At 33.3% G+C, this 23,520-nt stretch overlaps 1 protein-coding gene across 6 annotated transcripts in view; it reads right to left on the reverse strand.

Moving 5' to 3' along the window:
• Window positions 1–608: 608 nt before the first annotated feature.
• The window catches only part of CLGN (calmegin), a 32,538-nt gene continuing 9,626 nt past the window's right edge, over window positions 609–23,520 (reverse strand). For 3 of the 6 annotated variants that reach the window (XM_054484314.2, XM_054484315.2, XM_063664138.1), the window contains 13 exons: window positions 21,933–22,006; window positions 21,214–21,272; window positions 17,342–17,483; window positions 13,690–13,771; window positions 12,058–12,250; window positions 10,547–10,736; window positions 7,885–7,998; window positions 7,612–7,762; window positions 5,635–5,850; window positions 4,410–4,535; window positions 4,041–4,200; window positions 2,439–2,539; window positions 609–1,124 (listed from right to left, as the gene is read on the reverse strand). In XM_054484314.2, the coding sequence (XP_054340289.1) occupies window positions 1,044–1,124; window positions 2,439–2,539; window positions 4,041–4,200; window positions 4,410–4,535; window positions 5,635–5,850; window positions 7,612–7,762; window positions 7,885–7,998; window positions 10,547–10,736; window positions 12,058–12,250; window positions 13,690–13,771; window positions 17,342–17,483; window positions 21,214–21,272; window positions 21,933–22,006 (1,689 nt within the window). In that variant the 3' untranslated portion in view covers window positions 609–1,043. The remainder of the gene's footprint in view (window positions 1,125–2,438; window positions 2,540–4,040; window positions 4,201–4,409; window positions 4,536–5,634; window positions 5,851–7,611; window positions 7,763–7,884; window positions 7,999–10,546; window positions 10,737–12,057; window positions 12,251–13,689; window positions 13,772–17,341; window positions 17,484–21,213; window positions 21,273–21,932; window positions 22,007–23,520) is intronic. The other 3 variants (XM_054484316.2, XM_054484317.2, XR_010126145.1) reach the window with 2 other exon arrangements.

Here is a 23,520-nt window from a genome sequence, read left to right on the forward strand (position 1 = left end):
ACTGCTTTAAAAAGAAAAGCAATAGTAATAGTTGCTCCTATGCACCTCAGTGGCAGCTTTGAAGCTATTCATAGATGAGATGACAGACTTAAAATAGATTGAAACTTGTTCAGGAAAAAAAAAAGATAAAAATACAAAAGCATTCCAACCCCACTGGAAACAAGAAAAAAAAAATATATAAAAGCATGATGAATTGAAATCAGCCATTAGAATCCCTTAGTAATAAGGAAAATAATATAAAGCCTCCCCAATAATAACCTGTCAAATAGGGTATTCAGAATGAAAAAATATTTAAATTTTATTTTCAATAGCAACGTATGCATAAGAAATGTTGTGAATGGGGTAAACCACTTTGGCATAAAGCAACTATAAAAACTTGAAAAAAAAACTGTACATCATTTTGTTTTGATAAAACCCATTATCTTTGTATTCAAATGTAAAATATGCTGCAATATAATCCAGTGATTTTACGAACAAAGCATGTCTTTAAAGGAATCTATAATTTAAGCAAACAACTCACTATAACTATAATTGGACACAAACTAGGTAAATGTGGGTCATATACAACACTTTCAATTGTTGATAGAATCAAACAACCATACAGAAACTTTATTGCATTTAGCTCTGTACAACAGAACACATGCTCATTTTTATTATAGAACTACCAGTTATATTGTTGTATAGTCATTTAAGTGGAAATTCCAATAGCTGATTTTTCCAATAGCAATGAAGCTGCTACATATTATTTTGTTCTGTACAAACCAAAACTATCTCCAAACAACTAAAACTGTGTAACTTCTAATGGTATTAATCTCTTAGATCCGATATGTAATGTGCCACTTTTATTCTAAATTCAAAGACGAGGTAACTTCAGAGTTGCTTTTTTTCCTCTGAAATGAAGGACTAAAATAAATGTCTGAAAGAATATAATGTTGCTAGATATTAGAAACAGGATGTGCAGACTGATTAAAGTTCAGGTCTGGCATGCTGATTTTTACAATGCCAAACATCCCTCTCAGGAATTAAAAATATTTCAATCTAGTTTAGTCCTTTCGTACTCTTCTTTTGCGTACTGACTTTATCGGCCCATCTCCAGATCCTGTGCTCTCATCTGCTTCTTTCATCTAGAAAAAATAATTATGAAAAGGTTTCTTTTAGTATAACACGTAACTAGTAGATAGTAGTAAACAATATATTATTCTCTAAAATATATGTGCTATCAATCAAGTGCTATTATGAAGGTATTATATGAAATAAAGTTATAGTTATTTCTCAAGGCTATACAAAAATCGATGTATTCTAGCTCACTGACATACACATAAGAAGACAGAAAGACTGAAAGATGGAATTAAGATGTTTTTGAAGGTACACAAAGTGTTTTGTAAAGTAAATTTAAATAGAATACATATTCAAGTAAATGACTGCAGGTATTATTTTAAGAAAGTCACAGCAGAAACAATGATTATTTAAAACTTGGCTCTGGAAGAAATTCTCTTCACCTAGCTCTCCCTAAATATGGATATTCATACTAAATAATGGTCCCCAAAGTCCCTATAAAAACTCAGAGGGCAGGAAGACCAGCAACCAGTATGTGTACTGATTAAACATTAGGAAAGACTTAACAATAATTGCAAATTTATTTGGAGGATTTCTTTAGATAAAATACAAAATTTATTTCATCACATGCAAGAGCAGGCAGAACTGTACTTTTATCCTACCTACATAGTTGGAATGTAATATGTTAGGATGGTGACTCTGTGGGGTAAGGCTATGCAGCTCTTTAAGGGCCAGAGAAAACTGGTTTTTGGTTTATGCTAGGTTAAAAATAAAAAAGAAAAAAGAAAGCTCTGGCTCTAATTATACTCTGGATTTCTCATTCCATAATAACTTACAAAAAAAAAAAAGCATTGTGCAAAGTTTCATTTTATATCAGGACACAAAAAGGGGTAGACTAATAAGAGGGGAGAAAAGTTCATTAAAGATTTGAGAAAAATACCCTATCAGGCAGATAGTACTCAACTACCCAATGAATGAAATATTTCAAAACGTGAGAGTAAAATGTTGAGACAATAAGGATGTTTTACAACAGCTATAAAAATAATAATGATAATTATCTTTTAAATATTCAAAAAATGTGTTTATTATGCTTTTCAATAGAATTTCAATGAGAAAGTCATAATTTTGGATACATGTATTCTATCTTTATATTTTGTAAGTCACAGGCTTGCTCTATACTGTTTTACTAGGCATTAAGACAATATAAATTACAGTATTTTTCTTTCCTTCCTTATGGATATGTTTTAAAAACAATATAAAGGCTCTTATAAAAGCTGAGAGAAATATGGCAAAAATTCTTTCATAAACAAGATTGGTGTTTTTATTGAAAGAACTTTTTATGGATAACAACTATACACAGAAACCAGCTTATTTTCTGTTACCTCATCCTCTGACCCAGACTTATTTGATTTATTACGTTCTTCTTGCCCTTCTATGATTTCGATTTCTTCTTCACTCTTTTCCTCAGGTTCACTTTCCTCTTCTAGAATACAGATTTTATTAAAAGCAAAGGCTCAATAAATTAGAATTTTGCTACTGAAAAGTATTAAATACAATAAAGGGGATTTATTTAAATTCCAAGATTTATTCCAAGATTTAGAAGCAACTTCTTCCATTCAAAAATTTAAAAATTATAAATACTCATTATATTATCATATTTTATAAATGAATCATATTTGAGTTTGGGGACAAGTTTAAAAAAATTCTTAAGCATTCAGTCTGTATGTAATATGAAAACCAAAAAATAATTATCTTTCCTGTGTTCCTGTCTTGGAAAATACTTCCTTTAATTTTTGGTGATCTTTTAATCTTCAATATGTTATTTACTTATGTTTGTTCTCTGTGGACATTATCATGCATTTTTTCAGTTATTGACCCTCCTTAGGATTCCATTTAGCAGAACCTCCAACTTTTGTCATCATTATTAACCAAAAGATATTAATTAAGCACGTCCTAGGAGCTATATAAAGTAAAAACTCCTACCCCACCAAGAATGGGCTTTGGGGAAAGGGAAGTTGAAAAATCAACTCTACTTCTTCCAAGTAGTTCCAGTGTGGGACTACGTGTATAGGTGAAAGTGGTGTTAAGTACCTTTATACAAGCAGGCCCTTCTGATACTTAAATTCCCTCTAAATAAGGTTCATCCAGACATCAATATACTAAGCACTAAGAAGTTACAAAAATAAGGCTGGAAACTTACAACCTGAAATATTTGTTGTTTTAGATACCTATCCTAATACACACATGTACATGTGTATGTATATGTGTGTGTATATATATATATATATACTCTCTCTTAAAAAATAGACATATATGTGTTTTTAAGTCAACTGTTTCATCAAGTGAGTTAAACATTGTGCTTCAAGACATTTGGCTTGGGACACTGGGCAAATCAATAGTTTTATTTCTACCTCATGTAAGGAGGTCTCAGTGGAGAGCCACCAAAGGGTGACTTCAGTTCTAACATCTTCAAGAGTTTAATATAGGGTGGGAAGGGGATATAGGTTCAGCAATCCTTTCAGAAAATTAATTAAATTATTTCTTCTATATGATAAGCATCTGATTAACAATAGCCATTGGAAGACTTGGTGTTGATTTTGTTGCTGCCATCATTTGTTTTATATCTATTCCTTTTCTACAGAGGCCATGATATATCCCCTCTATCACCCTCCATCTCATCTTCTACACTCCCAGAGCCAAGAAACATCCTTGCAAAAAGCTATGGCCTATGGGATTCATTAACTGCTAGGTTCTCAAGCAACTGAACACTATTTAAATCTCCTTCTTCCTAGAATACAAAAACTATAAACAGGGTGGCTGCTCAGAGGACTATTACTCCTTCTTGCCACAGTCACATATTCTTGGGAGATTCAGATGTATAAACTTGATAATAAACAAGTGTAATACCTAGTTATTTCAAGGCAATATACTGTTTTATGAGCTTTACCCAGAGTCTCCATTATAAATCATTCTCGCCGTTTTACCTTTTTCAAGCATTTCACCATCATTTTGCTTTTTTTCCTCTTCCAGGTCTATTGGTTTTTCCAGGGCTGCTTTCTCTTCCTTTCCTTCTTGCTCTAGTACTCCTTTTGTTTGTGGTATACATATGTCGGTTTTTTTACACTCTGTATCTTTATATTTTTTCTGTCGTAGTTAACAAGTTATTTTTACTAAAGGGAGAGTGCTATTTTGAAAGTTTTTTTGCAATAATTGATAACATACATAATGAACTATCAGTAAAACTTATGAGACATTTAGTTTATTACTTTTAAGAATCACTTGCTTAATTTATAGAACTCCTAAACAATAAGAAATTTGGGGGAAAAAAGTTGAAGGAAATCCATTTTCTTTACCTTTACTTTTCTTGGCCAACAAAATGAAGTAATAAATGCTATTGGCACTCCTGCTGTCACAAGATAAATCAACCAAAGCCATGGGTGCCCTTCAGCAGCTGCCATTAACTGTTTTAATACACCAGGCTATAGACGAGATAAGCATAAAAATGCAATTCAAATTTTACAAACCTTTACTGGGTAACACAAGATACAAAAAAACTTATTTACTCAGGCATTTTTCATTAAAGAGTAATGAACTTGTAAGTAAAAGAAGTTTCATTTTCCCACCTTATACTTTGTAAAGTCTAATTTAATTATTAGCATGCATCACTGAGTGAGACTTGATAGCAGAAGATATGTTATGACAAAAGTGGAAACTTCTAACATACTGGCAAGAAAAATGGTAATTTTCCTTTTTGGTAAATTTCAGAATAGAACTACCTTTTATGGATGTATTACCTGGTTTATTTGAAGTGATCATTCATTCTGTACTTTTAAAGAACTTATAAAAAATCATACCTCAGAATTGTTTTCTTTTTTATATAAACACATTTCACACGTAAGACCCTCAGTAAGGATATTATTTCTCTTATTAAAATAAAATTTAAAAAATCAAATGTTTTAGTTACAAGAGGTTCAAAACAAGAATCCCTCTTCACCTACTCTTTTGATGGTTTTTTGCTAGTGACCCAAGGAACCAAATGTAAGGTAAGAATTTTTCTTTATAGCAACTGAATTTAATGATACATTTTCTAAGCTGCATTGTGTTGAAATATTTAGCCCAACCTTTTCTAAATAGTGTTAAGGTTTCGGGAAAAAACTGGAACAGAATTTAATAACATTAAACTATAAATTCTTTGTACATTCCTCTAAGTAAAAAATAGTTAAAACAAATAAACAGTAATATTTAGATTATCATTATCACTTAGGCCTTGAACTGGCAAGATGACAAAGATATTAAGTAGTCTTCTTCTATGAACAGTAAATAAGCATTAAATCCCATTAGCGATATTATAACTTAATGAATAAAATGACTTACATATGCATATATAGCTCATAATGAAGTAACATAAAAAGCCAAATATTCTGTCTACATAAACTTATTCAAACACATTTCCTTGGCATTTAGTAATTACTGCACATTTATTTGCATTTAAAAGAGCCATTTGAATAACCTACAACCAAGACCAAATCTTATTATTATTCATAGTTATATCACTACTGCTATTGGTCAACACCATACCTCATTAGCATTTGCTATCATTATTTTCCATCTCCAACCATCTGCAGCCCAGTGATCTGCTACTTCCTTTTCCGAACAGATAATAAAATTATCAAAGTAGATATCAGAGGTCATAGACCAAAGCTCTAAACCAAGAGCACTGAAAGAAGTCAGAAGAAATGGATGATCATCTACGAAATAATCTGGATTAGGAATTTTTCGAGGACTCCAGATTCCCTGGAAGAAAAGTAATTGAAGACATTTTCAAATAAAATAACTTCGTTATAAATGCTGCTTAATAAGTAGCTGCTGTTGAATGAAATTCTCAATGCTAACTGGAAAAAAGAGAATTTTAACTGATATTAATTCATTAGTAATATACTGGATATAAAATCTTGTTTCTTTTGCTTTGTACACAATGTTCCCTATGAGTGATACTAACTTTAAATTCTGCAAAAAAAGGAAAAGGAAAATCCAACATAAACAGAAACGTGAATAAATTTCACAATGTGTCTACTTTGGACAAAGTTTTAGATTTAGTAAAGTTATTCATTGCAAAATGTTATTCAAGTTGTCCAAATCAGAAAGATCATTGTATAGCAAAAATGGAGCTACTCCATTTAACATGTACCCATGACAGATATCATTAATCAGGTATGGTTGAATCTCAGAACAACTACTCAACATAAAACTTCCATTAGATCTTAAATGATTAAACTGTCAATTAAATCGAATACATTCAACAATATCATTGCTCATTGACTCACTCCACCATCACATGTATGTATTTTGGGCCAGGCACTAAGCCAGATGATGGAGACATACATGGTTCCTGTATTATGGAGTTTAAAGTCTAATAAAAGAGACGGACATTAAACAAAAAAATTTACCAAAAGAAACATTTTGTCTTAAATGCTTTTAATAAAAACTACAGTGAGTAATTAGAATATGAAACTGCATATATATAATGTTAGAACGTATCCATAAATAATTACAAAGATAAAAGTAGAGGGTTAAGTGGATAACATAGAAACTTTTAATATAAAAATCTAGATACACTCAAAAGATGTCGATGGATATCAGAAAAAAATCAGGGCTGGGCTCGGTGGCTTACTTTTGTAACCTGAGCATTTTGGGAGGCCGAGGCGGGTGGATCACGAGGTCAGGAGTTCCAGACCAGCCTGGCCAACATGTGAAACCCCATCTCCACTAAAAATACAAAAATTAGCCGGGCATGCTGGGGTGTGCCTGTAATCTCAGCTACATAGGAGGCTGAATCAGGAGAATCGCCTGAGCCCAGGAGGCAGAGGCTGCAGTGAGCCAAGATCACGCCAGGTTTTTTTTTGTTTTGTTTTTGAGTCTTGCTCTGTCGCCAGGCTGGAGTGCAGTGGCGCGATCTCAGCTCACTGCAATCTCCACCTTCAGGGTCCAAGAGATTCCCCTGCCTCAGCCTCCTAAGTAGCTGGGACTACAGGCGCATGCCACCACATCTGGCTAATTTTTTGTATTTTTAGTGGAGACAGGGTTTCACCATGTTTGCCAGGGTGGTCTCCATCTCCTGACCTCGTGATCTGCCTGCCTCGGACTCCCAAAGTGCTGGGATTACAGGTGTGAGCCACCATGCCCGGCCAAAAATCAGAATTTTAATAATACTAAATAATAAGTACATTAATTAAGCACAGGCATTAATGACTAAAATGTACAATGTGAGTCTATTTGATCAAAATTCACTTCTTATATTTACTTCTAAAATAGAACTTTATTTCAAAGTGAGCATCAACTGATAATTAGGGAAGAATATAGTATGAAGTGATTTATTTCCCCAGAAAATTAAATAATTGATGCTCTACTTTTAAAATATAAATTAGTTGGGGTCTATTTTCTTTGACATCTTAAAATTAAAAATGAAACTTCCAAAAATTGACGTAGGTAGATATTTAAATAGAAAAGATCACAACATTTTTAACTTCACTAAATAATTCAACAAACGGTTGTTACCTGATAGTTAGGATTATCGACCAGTGGAGGTCTCCATACTCCTTTGTATTTTGGGTTATCTATCATGGGAGGTTTCCACTCACCACACCCAATCCGACATGCTGGATTAAGAATCTGAGGTGCCTCCCATTCTCCATCCATGTCTTCATTCCTTAGGATATTAAAACAAAGCAAATACAGTAACCTCAAGTCTCAGACCAGTCATATAAACTAGTAACAAAAATGCATGTAAGAAACATTTGAAATCGACATTTGAAGATGAAGAGTGCTTACCAGTCATCAGGTTTTTCAGCATTAGGATCAGGGATAAATCTTGGTTCATCATCAAGCCAGCCAGCAGGTTTAACAACATTTGAATCTTCTATTTGGGCGGGTTCACTTTCATCCCTGTAAATACAACGTTTTATATTACTAATTATTCAAAAAGTTTAAAAATGCATGTTACAACACTAAGAAGGTACCATAAAATTATTTCCCTCCCTTTTGTTTGTGCTGTTATTTGTCCTCATCTACCACCCACCTAAATCTTCTGCTAACTTGCCAATTTTTGGTACATATTCCCTGTTGTGCTCTATGTATACATGCACACACGTAAACATTCTTTTTTAAATACAAATGATAGCATTCTATACATAATGTATTAGACCTTGCTTTTGTTACTTAAAAACTCAGTCATTCATCAACAAATATATATTGCATGCTTACTATGTGTCAAGACTGTTCTAGAAGCTCCATTATTATTATTTTTTTCTTGAGGTGGAGTCTTGCTTTTGTTGCCCAGGCTGGAGTGCAATAGTGCGACCTCAGCTCACTGCAACCTCTGCCTTCCGGGGTCAAGCAATTCTCCTGCCTCAGCCTCCAGAGTAGCTGGGATTACAGGCACCTGCCACCAGGCCTGGCTAAGTTTTTGTATTTTTAGTAGAGATGGGGTTTCACCATGTTGGCCAGGTTGGTCTTGAACTCCTAACGTCAGGTGATCCACCCACCTCAGCCTCCCAAAGTGCTGGGATTACAGGCATGAGCCACCATGTCTGGCTGGAGCTTATATATATATATCTTCATTCTTAACAGTTGCATAGTTTTCTACTTGAGGATACACCATAATTTATTTAGCTTATCTCCTCTTGGAGGACATTTAGTGTTTCCAAAATTTTACTATTATTAATACAAACAATGCTAGAGTGAATGTCCTAGAATATATGCCATTTCTCATCTGTGAAAATATAATTGTTAAGAGTATGGACATTTTAAATTTTGATAGTAGCATCCAAATTACTCTCTGTAATGGTTACACTCCATGTCCGGTTCTACCAGCAGCATGCAAAAGTACCTATTTTCTCCTGTCCTTGAGAAGAGTGTTACCAAACTTCTTGATTTCTGCCCATGTGGTAGGTGAAAAATGGTATCTCACTGAACTTTGAATGTACATTTAGTAGCATAAGTGATATACAAAAACTATTTTTTCTTAGCTCATTACCTTTATACTAAGAAATTAGCTCTCTGTCAGCTATATGATTGAAAATAATTTTTCCTGGTTCTTGTGTGTTTTTTGAAATAGTTTAGGGAGGGTTTTTTTTTGCAATATAAAAATCATTTATTTTCATGTAGTTGAACTTATTTTTAAAGGATTCTTGGATTTTATGTCATATTTGGAAAGTTCTTCCCTATTCCAATATAATTTTTAAAACTCTCCTTATTTAATTCTACCATTCTTATTTTAAAAAGAACACTTAGGCTGGCATGGTGGCTCAAGCCTGTAGTCCCAGCACTTTGGGAGGCTGAGGCGGGAGGATCACGAGATCGGGAGTTCGAGACCAGCCTGACCAACATGGAGAAACCCCATCTCTACTAAAAATACAAAAATTAGCCGGGCGTGGTGGCACATGCCTGTAATCCCAGCTACTCATGAGGCTGAGGCAGGAGAATAGCTTGAACCCAGGAGGCAGAGGCTGCAGTGAACCGAGATCATGCCATTACACTCTAGCCTGGGTGACAGAGCGAGACTCCATCTCAAACAAAAACAAACACAAAAACAAAAACAAAACACTTAGTAAATTCTGAAGTATATAAACATAAAGTACTGAACTACTAATACAATTTTCATCATTACAGAAAGATAGAAATTTTAAACAAGAGGCCACTTCATGATTTTCCATATGAGTTACAAAATAAACAGAAATAATCAACTTTACAAATGTACAGATTTGTGCTTGCCTGATACCAATGTCATCTTGAGTTTCCGAGTGCTCAGAGTAACCAAAAGTTAAAATTTAATGGAGCATTTCTTTTAGTACTTTGTAAAACAAATTCTAACACATTTCAACAATCAGAATGAAGCAGTTATATGTGGTTTCTCTCATTTAAGGGCGAACACACTCTTTTTTTTTTTTTTTTTGAGACAGAGTCTTGCTCTGTCACCAGGCTGGAGTGCAGTGGCACGACCTTGGGCTCACTGCAGCCTCTGCCTCCTGGGTTCAAGCAATTCTCCTGCCTCAGCCTCCCAAGTAGCTGGGATTACAGGCAGCTGCCGCCATGCCCGCTAATTTTTGTGTTTTTAGTAGAGATGGGGTTTCGCCATGTTGGCCAAGCTGGTTTCGAACTCCTGACCTCAGGTGATCTGCCCACCTCGGCCTCTCACACACATACAATAAAGATCAAACTAGGAATGAAAATTAAAGCATTGGGATTTTGGATTTATGAAATTTTTAATCCACAGCATTGAAAACATAAAAAAAAATATATTGAAAAATGCAACATAATTATCAATAGAAATAAAAAAATATTACAGGGAGGGAAAATATTTCACCCAAAATACTAAAAATAAGTAGTTCTGATGTTTAAAAAAATAAACTTCATTGGTTGTAAACTTCACTTATATGTTGTTTCATTACCCAGTTATGCCAAATAATGCTTTGCTACCAAATTATTTGCTTACCAGTCTTCTGGTTTGATGGCAGAAGGATCAGGAATTTTTGCTCTTTCATCCCATTCCTCAGGTTTTTTATCATTGGGATCTTCAATTTCTTTGGGAGGGTTGATAGGAGGAACCACATCCTCTAGGAGGCTTCCTTTGTTTACAACTGTTTGATCAACTAACACCTCAAATGTGTCATCTGGATTCACCACTAAGGGACCAATTTAAATATATTATAGTTATCATTTTGATAGATGCTTTAAAGATAATCTTCTAAACAATGTAACTACCCTTAACTCCATGGGTAAAGCTTTTTTCCCAACCAGAAATAGAGGAATAACCAATGTATTGAACTAAAACATTCTAAAATCACTAGATATATTTCCTAAAGATAAAATTTTGTTTTAAACTGCATTTTTTAAAATAAAATGCTCCATTACTTCTCAAATAAAAAATAATACCAAATAGCTCTGTTTTGGGACTCATAACGAGTCAGCTTCACTCTTTTATAGTTATAAAATACAAGCTAATCTTTTTCAGCATTTAATTTTTTGATACCATCTTAAAGTGTTGTCAGTATAACACAACAAATTAATTTATTCTGTTCTAGTAATATTTTTTCATTATTTCTACAGTTTGCTTGGTGTTCCCCAAAATGCCTAGTTTTATTTTTCAATTATTTCATAAAGATATTTATTATATCACGTCTGATATTGAAGATGAAATGGGCATTGCCCTAGCAGATAAAATGAATGTTTCTACAACTGCAGCATTTGGGGAAAAAGATCGAAATACTTTAATCTTGGGTGGAGTTGAGACGTGAGAAAGGAAGCCAATAGGGCCATTTCAAAATGTCCTATTAGGTTCCAATATGCTCTGATTTTGATAGTGGGCTGACCAGAGCTCTACAGCTATTATACTTGAGAATGGGAGAAACAACTCCTTATGATGTCCCTCACCCCCATATCTATGCAAATTCCTATTTACCTAAGTATATTAATATATGGCTGCTCAACGCTTTTCCTTTCGAAGTACATGCCACAACCAACACGAGGTAGGACATAACAATAATCACAACTGCCTACAGAATAAAGTCTAAACTTTTTAGTTTGGCATTAAGGGCCTCTTCCTTTTTATTTTCTAGTTTTCTGTTCTGGCCTCTTCCTTTTTATTTTCTAGTTTTCTGTTCTTACAGCACCACTGTCACAACGTCTAAAATGTCCTTTCACCGTACTGTCTTCCACATTCTATCTGCACTTTAAGATGAGTTCAAATATAATCTTTCCTAGCTTTGTTCCAAGTCTTTAAGCTGGAAGTAATATTGCTTGTGAACTCTTAGCTGTGCCTCATCTCTCTTTCTTATATGGCACTTCATTTTCTACCTGTGCTGTCATTATACATGTCCTATTTTTTGAAAAAGATAAGCTCCTTCAGGATGGGGTGCATGTTTGTTTTCTTGTAAAGCACTTGCCATGAATATATCAATAGTCAGCAAATATTTTTGAATACATGAATGAGTTAAAAGGGTATACCAAGGGTATAAAGATGAGTCTTCCTGTCTGTAAAGAACTTTTTAAGGTCTACATCGGGAGGTTTGGCATGTTTCTCTTCGAAAACTCCAGTTTTGGGATGTTTATGTCTGAAGACAAAATGAAGTTTATAATCTTCTCCGCATTTATCTGGTCCAAACATAATGATATAGGATGTTTTATCATAAAAGTTTTCCTTCAAAGAGAGATGAGTGTTGGCATTAGTCCAGAATCACAGAGTATTTAATGCATTTCTGTATTTTATCCAATGGGTAGAGTTTACAAAAATATATTAAATGGTAATTCACCAAAGAGCTAGCTATTTAATACAAGTGACAATAAAGGACATGGAAAAATGACAAATTTTACTTCAATATAGATTTTTTAAAGTACACACTACTTCCTGAAGATGTGGGACAGAAGCTGAAAATACTCTAGCAACACCATAATATGCTTTAATTCTCTATGTAAATCTATATTACTAATATTTTTATTGAGAGAATTAGGCATTAGAGGAAAGCATATTTATGGCCATAAGACTAAAATTATTACCCATTACTATTATTTAGGAAGATACCAGAAAATGACCCTCTGAGCACAAGATGAAGAGAGATTCATTCAGACATAAAAACGGACACGAGGACATGCATTTTTCTTTATTTGGCATGGCATAGTGGTTAACAGCATGGGGTATGGAGTCAGATACTGGGGTTCAAATCCTACCACTGCCTCTTAAACTAGTTGTATGTCACCCTGAGTCAAATTTTTTAAAGCTCTCTGCACCTCCATTTCATCACCTCTGAAGTATGGAGATGATAATAGTACCTACCTTATAAGAGTTCTCTAAGGATTCAGTGAATTAATCAGATACAGTGCTTATAGAAATACTTGCCATTAGATTTTTTTGTCATCCTACCTTCAAGTGTTCACCTAAAACAAGAGCTTCAACATATACTACAATGGCCTCTCCTTCACTTGATCCTAATAATAATGAGTAGTACATGAAAAAGTCTCCCATCTACATTTCATAGCTTATGTACAGCTATGTGTTCTGAAAAATATACCCCTGATGTCTCATCTATCGTTATTTCTGTCATATGCAGAAAGTCTGAAACAGCCTTTTACAGGAGAATGCTATAAGAAATATCCCCACCCTTCCAATGGTCCTAATACAACCTCTTAGAAGTATAAACCTATTTCATCATGAAAAGTTTTTAAAATTAGTTACTTTCCGTGGGTTGCTAACCCCTTTTAATTTGGTTCTTTGGCCATTTTGTTTCACTGCTTTGCTTTGTTATACTTCTCTAAACAAACTTAATTAAGAGTCTTATTCTGTAAAGAAAATAACTCTAAGCTATATTTCAAAAGAATTTATAAGTATCACGTAGTTTTTGTCCTACAGACATGGTAAACTTTTTCATGTTGTTAAAGATTATAAAATTGATGCCTTCAAGTAACATAGCTTTATATAAAACTTGAAGGCGAATTGTAAGAGCTATGTAAATTCACATTGAAAAAAGATATCTACAATTCTTTTCAATTTCAGTTGAAGACAAAATTTTCAGTTTTATCAATTGTTCCTTAAAAATACTTATTAACTTTAATAAGGTTTTCTTAAATATTAAAATATCATACCAGAATCAAATCATCAGTGTCTGCTAGGAGTTTAATGTATGCACCTCCACAATCAATACCATCTTGAAAATTTACTTCATATCTGAATAAAGGGAAAAAGAACCGTACTACTGATAAATAAAAATTACTAATTGCTCTTTAAAATCTAATGTTATTATTCTCAATTCATGTAAGTATAAATTTTTCTATATTATCAGAAAGCTCATATAAAGCATATCTACAACCTATAGGAAATAAGCAGAAACGCTTTTCTACTACTCTAAAACAAGACACATCATTAAAATATTAAAAATATAAAAAATATAAAAAATATAAAAAAAAGAATGATTACCATCAACTGCAGACAAACCAATCAATTTGCTTAAAATTTTTTTCCATCAAAACTGATAAATTAAGCATAAGATACTGTGACTAAAACTACAACAGGAAATTTCAAATTCTGATAAGGTAGGCACTATACTTACACTTTATAAAATAAAAAAAAAAACAAAGGCCATAAGAACCACAGCTACGCAAGATTTCTACGAAATTGCTAGAGTTCGTTACACCTTACCATGTTAAATAAGTTGTACATTTAATTAAATAGCTCCAGCAAAGAGATTCATAATCTCAATCAATAAGCTGGATTTCAGACCTAAACAGCCAGGAGATATGGGAAATTTTCACTGTTTAGTATAACAGCTAAAAGAATGAACATGAGAGTCTCTTATGAATTTACAACACAGTGTAATTCTCAGCAAAGTTTTTTTTCTTTATTGGTAATTTTTAAAAGGAAATAGCCTTGCTACGGCAATGAGGCATAGACTTACTGACGAGATTTTTTTTTGTTAAATTAATGAATTATATGTGACAAAAATCAATGAGGAAATGGCTGTCAAACAGTAAAAACAAAAAAGGTTATGATTTCATTAAATGAATTAAAACAAAAAGACATGAAAACTAGAGAAACAACCAGAAATAATGATCATTTAAATAAAGGACTATAGTTGTAAATGTTTCTGAAGAAACTTAGTGACAAGAAGGTAAAACATGATAGCATACAAAATTTTAACAGTTTGAACTCAATTGGTGTACATATTTTCGATTAAAAAAAGAGGAAACAAAATTTTAAGTATCTCTGATTTGAAAGGTGTGATTTTCTCCTATACTTTCTACCATGCTTTATTTCTTAAGCTATCTACAACAGTGGCCACAAGCATGTACTTTAAAGTCAAAATGACCTGAGAGTTATTCTTGATTCTGCCGCTTACTCTAGTGACTCCTTGGGTAAGGGCAAGTCATTTAAGCTCTAAGTCTCTATTTGCTCATCTATAATATGCAGACATGGCCCATACTTACACCTGAAAGGATTGTTATGATGATTAAAGGATATCATGCCCAATGAGGGGCAAATACGTGCTCAAAATGCTTCTATGACAATCAGAAGGAAGGTATTCTTTTGTTCTTTTTCATTTTTTAAATAGAGAACAGTTTGTTTTCCTCAAAGTCTTATCTTTATTTTAAGCAATAGCTGACAAAATTTGTTTTTCATGGAATTTAAGTATTTGAAGACTATAAGTAGAACACATGGTGCATGATATGACTTAAAGGTCACTGTTTTTAGAAAAAAAATTAAAAAGATTTTGCTTTATAATAGGTTATCTGAGGACAGAGCATTCTGTAAAAAGGTTAAGAATTGGAAAAAACAATTTTGTACAGTGGCTGCATAAATGTGAACATAGTTTCGTTGTTCCATTATACCTAGATTCAATCACTTTGTCCATTTCTTATACTGCAAACTTTCAGAGTTTTCAAATAATTAACTTTTACCTAGTATAAATGATTCACAATGGATTAGAGGATCAACAAAATGTTTATCATACAGCTTGACTACTGCTAAACTTCCAGTCATAGGAAAACCAAGGACATATGCAGAGTATATGGTAACCTTAATTTCTTTAGAGTATCATTTCTCAAACTGTTTCATGAAATAGCAATTATTGTTAGGTGGGAAAATAAACTTATGTGATCAGACGTGTTTGGGAAACACAGTAGTAATGCTGAAAACAGGTTTTCATATGTAGAACTTCTCAGTCTTTAATGAGCTAACATACTTCCTTTTTTAATTTTATTTTTATTTATTTATTTAATTTTTTTTTGAGACAGTCTCACTCTGTTGCCCAGTTGCCCAGGCTGCAGTGCAGTGGCATGATCTCGGCTCACTGCAAGCCCTGCCTCCCGGGTTCACGCCATTCTCCTGCCTCAGCCTCCCGAGTAGCTGGGGCTACAGGTGCCTGCCACCACACCCGGCTAATTTTTTCTATTTTTAGTAAAGACAGGGTTTCACCATGTTAGACAGGATGGTCTTGATCTCCTGACCTCGTGATCCACCGGCCTTGGCCTCCCAAAGTGCTGGGATTACAGGTGTGAACCACCACGCCAGGCCTTTACTTTGTATTTTTTGAGTTAGGATATTCTTCATCTTCAATTATATTCATATATATTAACATGTACACAATTTGGGAAAAGCAGTTTTATAGTAAAGTTACGTCGTAAATCAGCATTTATAGCATTGAATATAAATCTCTTCATTTTATTTACCCCATTTCATTTTATCAGTATTAAGAGGAGACAAACATTCACTCTCCTTTGAATTGTTTTTAAACATATGAAAGACTGCAATTCTTGGTCCTCTTTTTTTTTTTTTAATTTCTTTTTTTCTTTTTTTTTTGAGGCAAGATCTCATTCTGTCACCCAGGCTGCAATGCACTGGTGTGACCTTGGCTCACTGCAGCCTCGACTTCCTGGGCTTAGGTGATCCTCCCACCTCAGCCTCCAGAGTAGCTGGGACTACAGTCAGGCACCACCATGCCTAGCTAATTTTTAAAATTTTTTTGTAGAGTCGGGGTTTCGCCATGTTGCCCAGGTTGGTCTTGAACTCCTGGGTTCAAGCTGTCTGCCCACCTAGGCCTCCCAAAGTGCTGGGATTACACACATGAGGCATGAGGCACCATGCCAGGCATGGTGGGGACGTGGAGAGGTTGAAAGAAAGGATTATCTATGAGAATGTGACCTTTAAAAGGGGTCCATGCTTGAAAGACACTGGTATTCATAAACATTTATTTTTGAAATAAATTTTCTGCCTTTGAATATTATCACTGGTTTAATAGCAATATTTATTATTCTGTTCTGAATATATTAAGTTTAATATTTTGATAACAAGTAATTTTAAGAGTAAAACAAAAATGGTGACTTTTACTATGCATTATATAGTTTATGACAGCAGAATTATATATATTACAGTATATATCACATAATTTTTAAATTTTTTTAAGAGAGCCAAACTATTTATTCCTCATTTAGTTAATACATGCACTCAGACCAAAGGAAATATACTGCTTAATAGCCCACATACAACTCCTTGAAATAAACAAATATAAATATTAGTACTAGGCCATAAGAATGGTTGATCTTTGTATAATTTTATCATTTACCTGCTTTTCATTGAAAGGATGGGTATGTTTGTGTGTATATGCACATTTGTGTTTTAACTAAGTGAAACGAAAAAGGAAGATCTAGATTTTTACATCCATTTTCAAAATACAATCTATATTCAGAAGCCAAAGCTAATACAAAATTCAGAAAAAGTATTCAAAAACATAGCAACACTTACTGAACTATCAAGGGTTTATCAGCAAAAATGAAGGGTTTTGCTAATACAGCAGATATTGCATGATGCTTTGCTCTAGATTTTAATACCAGTCCTCTGTCACCAGGTACCTGGTTTTCTTTCAACTCTTCAATTTCCCATCTTCCTAAAAAATAAAGCAAAGCAAATTAAACTAAAACAGTAAACATTGACCTAAGAATTATTTATCAGCAGTTGTGAACAATAATTTTTTTCCAGGAAGGCTGACTTGGGAAAAATAAAAATTTTAAATCAGGAAATATCTCCAACTATATATGTATGCCTGCTCATTTATCTTTTCTTTTCTATCAAAGAATGATTTCATCTTCTTAACTAAAGTTGTGAAAACTAATAGCAAACACTATAGTGTCTAATTAAGTCACTCTTAAAGCTGAATTAGTTTGGTTTTTCTATGAAAGAGTTTTTAATCAATGAAATTATAAAATGTGGTTTGTCTCAATAGGGTATGTCAATATTGTATTTTTTAAATGACATATTTGAAACTGCATATGACACATAACACAAAACGGGTAGTCTATTTATTTTGAAATGCACAATACTCATCAGCTACTTTTCTTACTTGCAGCAGTTATTGTAAAGATTTAAAGTTCATTTTGAAAACTGCATGCTTAATTCACACAAACCCTTCTCAGGCTACACTAATCAGCTCTCAGAACTTTTGGCCAGGAATGCAGCAAAGCACTGCATAAGCGCTAAACTATAACAAGGCAAAACTGAGGTAGGCCTTCTCTGGGTTACAATTTTCCTTGTTAAGATCAGGACATTCCTGAAATTAGATTATGGGCCACATACAATGCAAAGCTAGGTGGGCTACCTATAGCCCAAAAGTTATGTGTTAGACTTTACTCCTTTACTGGTTTTAGAATAGAAAATCAACTTATATTAATTTGTGTAAAATCTTCTGTTTTGAAAATGATAGGCGTTGCCTATTCCAAGAAAATTCAGTTCGGCAAAACTGGCTATTTTCCAGTATTGTGTCAGCTCAAAATATTCATTAATGAGCACTTTTGAATCACAAATGCTCTTATATCATTTTGTTTTCTTTCTAAGAAAAATAATGCAAGAACCAGACACAGTCTTATAAATCAAAGAGGGGTAATTTTTGGTCTATAATTGTACATACATTTTTAGACTTTTAAAAACGTGTGTGTTTTTATTAAGTTTCCAAGTTTCTTTTCTTTCCCCCACTAATTTGGTCATATTATATTTTTTTGAAAAAGATTAATGTACTTGGTTTTCTTTCTCTCACATTGATGGTGAATTGTACTATCACTAACTTGTAGTTTGCTCCTCGCCACCTATAAAGGTCTTATTTTAAGAAGTAAAAACTTTATCTGGAAGTCCTAGCCAGAGCAATCTGGCAAGAGAAAGAAATAAAGGACATATAAACTGGAAATGAGGAAGTCAAGCTATCACTGTTTGCTAATGATATGATCGCATACCCAGAAAACTCTAAAGACTCATCCAATAGACTACTAGACTTGAAAAATGAATTCAATAAAAGTCTCAGGTTACAAAATCAATGTACACAAATCAGTAGTACTGCTACATAGCAACAACGACCAAATTGAATATCAAATCAAGAACTCAATGACTTTTACAATGGCTGCAAAAAAAAAAAAAAAAAATCCCTAGGAATATTCTTAATGGGGGTGAAAGATCTATACAAGGAGAACTACAAAATACTGCTAAAAAAAATCATAGATGACACAAACAAATGGAAACACATCCCATGCTCATGGATTGGAAGAATCAATATCATGAAAATGATCATACTACCCAAAGCCATCTACAGATTCAATGCGATTCCTGTCAAAATACCAAGAACATTTTTCACAGAATTAGGAAAAAAAATCCAAAAGTTCATATGGAACCAAAAAACAGCCTGAATAGCCAAAGTAATCCTAAGCAAAAAGAACATATCTGGAGACATCACATTACCTGATTTCAAATTATACAAGGTCATATTATCAAAACAGTATGGTAATGGTCTCAAGTAGACACACAGACCACTGGAACAGAATAAAGAACCAGAAATAAAGCAAAATACTTACAACTAACTGATCTTTGACCAAGCATACAAAAATACAAATTAGGGAAAGGACACCCTATTTAATAAATGGTACTGAGAAAACTGGCAGGCCACATATAGAAGAAGGAAACTGGATCCTTACTTGTCACCTTATACAAAAATCAACTCAAGATGGATTAAAGACTTAAACCTAAGATCTGAAACCATAAAAATTCTAGAACATAACACCAGAAAAACTCTTCTAGACATTGGCTTAGGCAAAGAATTCATGACCAAGAACCCAAAAGCAAATGTAACAAAAACAAAAGTAAATAAATGGGACCTAATTAAACTAAAAAGCTTCTGCACAGCAAAAGAAATAATCATCAGAGTAAACAGATAACCCACAGTGTGGTAGAAAATATTAATAACCTATGAATCTGACAAAGGACTAGTATCCAGAATCAAGAGACTCAAACAAATCAGCAAGAAAAAAATTAATCCCATCAAAAAGTAGGCAAATGACATAGACATTTCTCAAAAGAAGATAGAGAAATGGCCAACGAACATGTTTAGAAAATGCTCAACATCACTAATCATCAAGGAAATGCAAATTAAGACCACAATGAGATACTACGTTACCCCTGTAAGAATGGCCATTATTAAAAAGTCAAAAAACAATTGGCACAGATGTGGTGAAAAGGGAACATTTATACACTGCTGGTGCAATGTAAATTAATACAGCCTCTATGGAAAACACCATGGAGGTTTATTAAAACACTGAAAGTAGATCTACTATTTGATCCAGAAATCCCACTACTGCTTTTTCTCTGCATATGGTGGTGTCCTTTTTGGAGTAGATAAGCACATATATATATATACACACACACAGACATATATATATACACACACATATATGTGTATATGTATATATATTTGTGTATATATGTATATATGTGTATATATATGCACAGGGGATTCGCTGGGATGGCGAACACCATGCAAAGGAAGACATGCAGGTATCATCTTTATCTTACACTAAACAGAAACTATGAAAAGGAAGCAGACAGCTGACATCCAACATGCTACCTGTTTTGCTGTTGTGATGTAACTGCTTATCAGAGTCTGAGTGCAAGGCCACATGTTTATGAGTATGAGGTCCTCTGAGAAGAAGAAATTATCACTATCAGTCATTGCAAGAAGAGGCTGATCTTGCTTCAGCATATAACAATCAAGGAGGCTGGTTTTTAGACCACAAAAAAGAAAATATTTGGTCATACTCTAGGGTAGTCCTATTAGGGAAGACAATATGACTCCTGCCTATAGGACATTTCTTTCTGGAACTAAGGTTGAAGATAATCCTATTCGATATCCTATGATAATGGATATAGACCTGGAGATGAGGATTCCAGAAGTAGCCACATATCTTGTAGCTCTCATTAGTTATCCTCTGCTTTTTACTTGCTAGGAGAATCTTACCATAAATCATAATTTGATCTAGGTGTGTCTATGCTTGAGATGAAACCACAGAGACAGCAGTAGCCTGGGAAATAATGCTTCAGGAAATGCAAAAGACTAACAGCAGTAGAGTGAAAATTCAACTGTTCAGTTAGAAAACTAGACTAACTGGCTTAAGAGTGAGATTTTCAGAAACAGCAAAGAGTTTTTCAGAAATATTGAAGAGGGACAAGATAAAAGACTGAACATTTTATTATGAGGCAGGGTGGGGGACTCCAGCCAACACAATTTAACAAAAATATAATCTCAAAGGTTAGTGAACTCCAGGCCATACTGGTTATATCTAATACTTAAATAAATATTTTACCATCGTATATCGAAATTTCCTCATCCATGTCATCTTTCTTTGCTTTTGATAAGACCCATCTGTAAATAAAGTTGAACATACATATATGTCATTAACAATAAAATCAGCAATTTATAGATATAATGCATACAGAAACACAATAAAAGATCACCCAATACAGTCACTTTTCATTCAACAATAAATTCATACTTAGATGCTAAATAAGGATGCCTACACATAATCCTGAAGGGCTAGAGTTAAACGGAATTTGGAATCTATAATTTACTAGCTGTACGATCACAGGTAAGGCACAAGAAACCTTGGTTTCTTTACATGTAGAATGGGGATTAAATATGGTAATTATCTACTTTTTTAAAGGACATCTGACACATAATAATCATTTTAATATTAACTTTTGTTTTTTCCATTATTTAGAGTAGAACAATACTCATATTTGTCATCTGAACTTAAGAGTGTTAATATCTGTCCTAGAGAATAAAGAAATGTTATAAATTTCATCTTTACATTCAGAATTAGTATATTTTCTTTGAATAAATAACTATTCAAATTAAACATTCTATCAATTACAAAAATATACTAAGTACTGATTTACACTGTCAATTAAACTACTTTAAAATTTTTTATAGATCTGTAGTAGAGGTAATTTTCATAGGCCAAAACCTAATAACTTCAAAAAAGCTAATATATCAAAGAAAACATTCTCTTGAATGAATACTCACCCAGCCAACCTTCCACTATCAAAAGTTTCTGCAAAATAAACTTCTCCTATAGGTTGAGGTGTCTTATATTTAATCTAGAAAAGAGATTTTCCAAGTCTAAAGTTATTCATTTTCACAAATATTTCAATTAAATAATCTTCCTAGTGAAGAACATAGTATGCAATGCACCTACAGGTAATACAGATATGAGGTGACAAACTCAAATAGGATACAAAACTTTGTATCCTAGTAATGATAATGTACAAGAAAATATAAGAAATACCATGATGACAAAAATACTATACGTACAGTGGATACACTGACCCCTTCTAACACAGAAGGAACAAGGGGGCTGTGAGAAGTGACAATATTTATGGATAAAACTCTTTGGGAGCAAAGGAAATAGCATAATGAAAAGCATGTAAGATGTAGAGCTTAGTAAGCACATAGGCTTTTAAAATTAAGTTTTACTGTTAGGTACCCTAAAAGATAATAATATAATTTTCCAAGATTAGGAACCCAGAGAATGAAAAGATTCTATGGAGATAGCATTGCAAAGCAATTATCAACAAAGCATTGTTTCAAGTGCCTTTGAAGTGTTAGCTGTTAGGGTGTCAATAATGATGATGGTGGCAGTGGTATTGCTGATGATATAGTGGCTCCTTTAATTCTCATAATATTTCTATGGGGGAAGTATCATTAGTAACCACTTTATATATGATGAAACTGGGACAGACAAAGTAACTTGCTTACTGCTGTTCAGTTAGATAATTGTAGGACTTACATATAAAGCCAAGACTGTCTGGCTCCAAAGCTCAGACATTTTTACTACATGATACAGAATTTACCAACAAAATAATTTAAAAGAGTAAAGACTGATAAACTATCAAAAGATAATTTAAACAGAGGATGAATAAATAAAAATTTGCCTAAAGTAATAGGTTAGTCTGGATCCTCTCAGAATCAGCTTGTTGTGATTGTATCTGTATGATTAGTGAGATTTCTTCCATTAGGCTTTAGGGAAAAGGGTACAGAAATACTTTTTCTATTTTCACTGTCCCTATCCTGCTCTGATAGTAAAACACTTCCTGTCTGTTTAAGGGAGGAAAATCAGTAATTACACAAAATTCCACATAATTACTGACAGGGTCAAGATTCAGCTACCAAAACTGCCAATCTTCTATGAAGTTTACTGAATTACAACTTTACTCTTCTCTATATTTTTATAGATTGACAAAATGGGCAGTGGTGTCACAAGAAGCTTCCTTCTGATAGGCCACCCCTAAAATCAGTTTATTTTGCCCTTTATTTATACTTCACCCTATGCAGATTACTCATGCTATAAAATTAGAAGCATCAAAAATCATTCTTTCCCACTTCTTATCATATTCTCAAAGTATCACCAAATAAGTCGAGTGGTAGTTACCTGTCAATTTCTTTGAAGTATTAATATTAACCTTCAAAGACCCTGTACTAACTGTATCCAAGTCAGTAATTATTAGTACTTGGAGTACTCACTTTCTGCAGATTATAGAACTAGGCTTTAAAAAAAATTGTCCTTACAGAGCTTCAATTTAACAAGGGAAACATACTATTCACCTTAAACAAT

The sequence above is a fragment of the Pongo pygmaeus genome, chromosome 3, assembly GCF_028885625.2.
Source record: "Pongo pygmaeus isolate AG05252 chromosome 3, NHGRI_mPonPyg2-v2.0_pri, whole genome shotgun sequence".
NCBI lineage: Eukaryota > Metazoa > Chordata > Mammalia > Primates > Hominidae > Pongo > Pongo pygmaeus.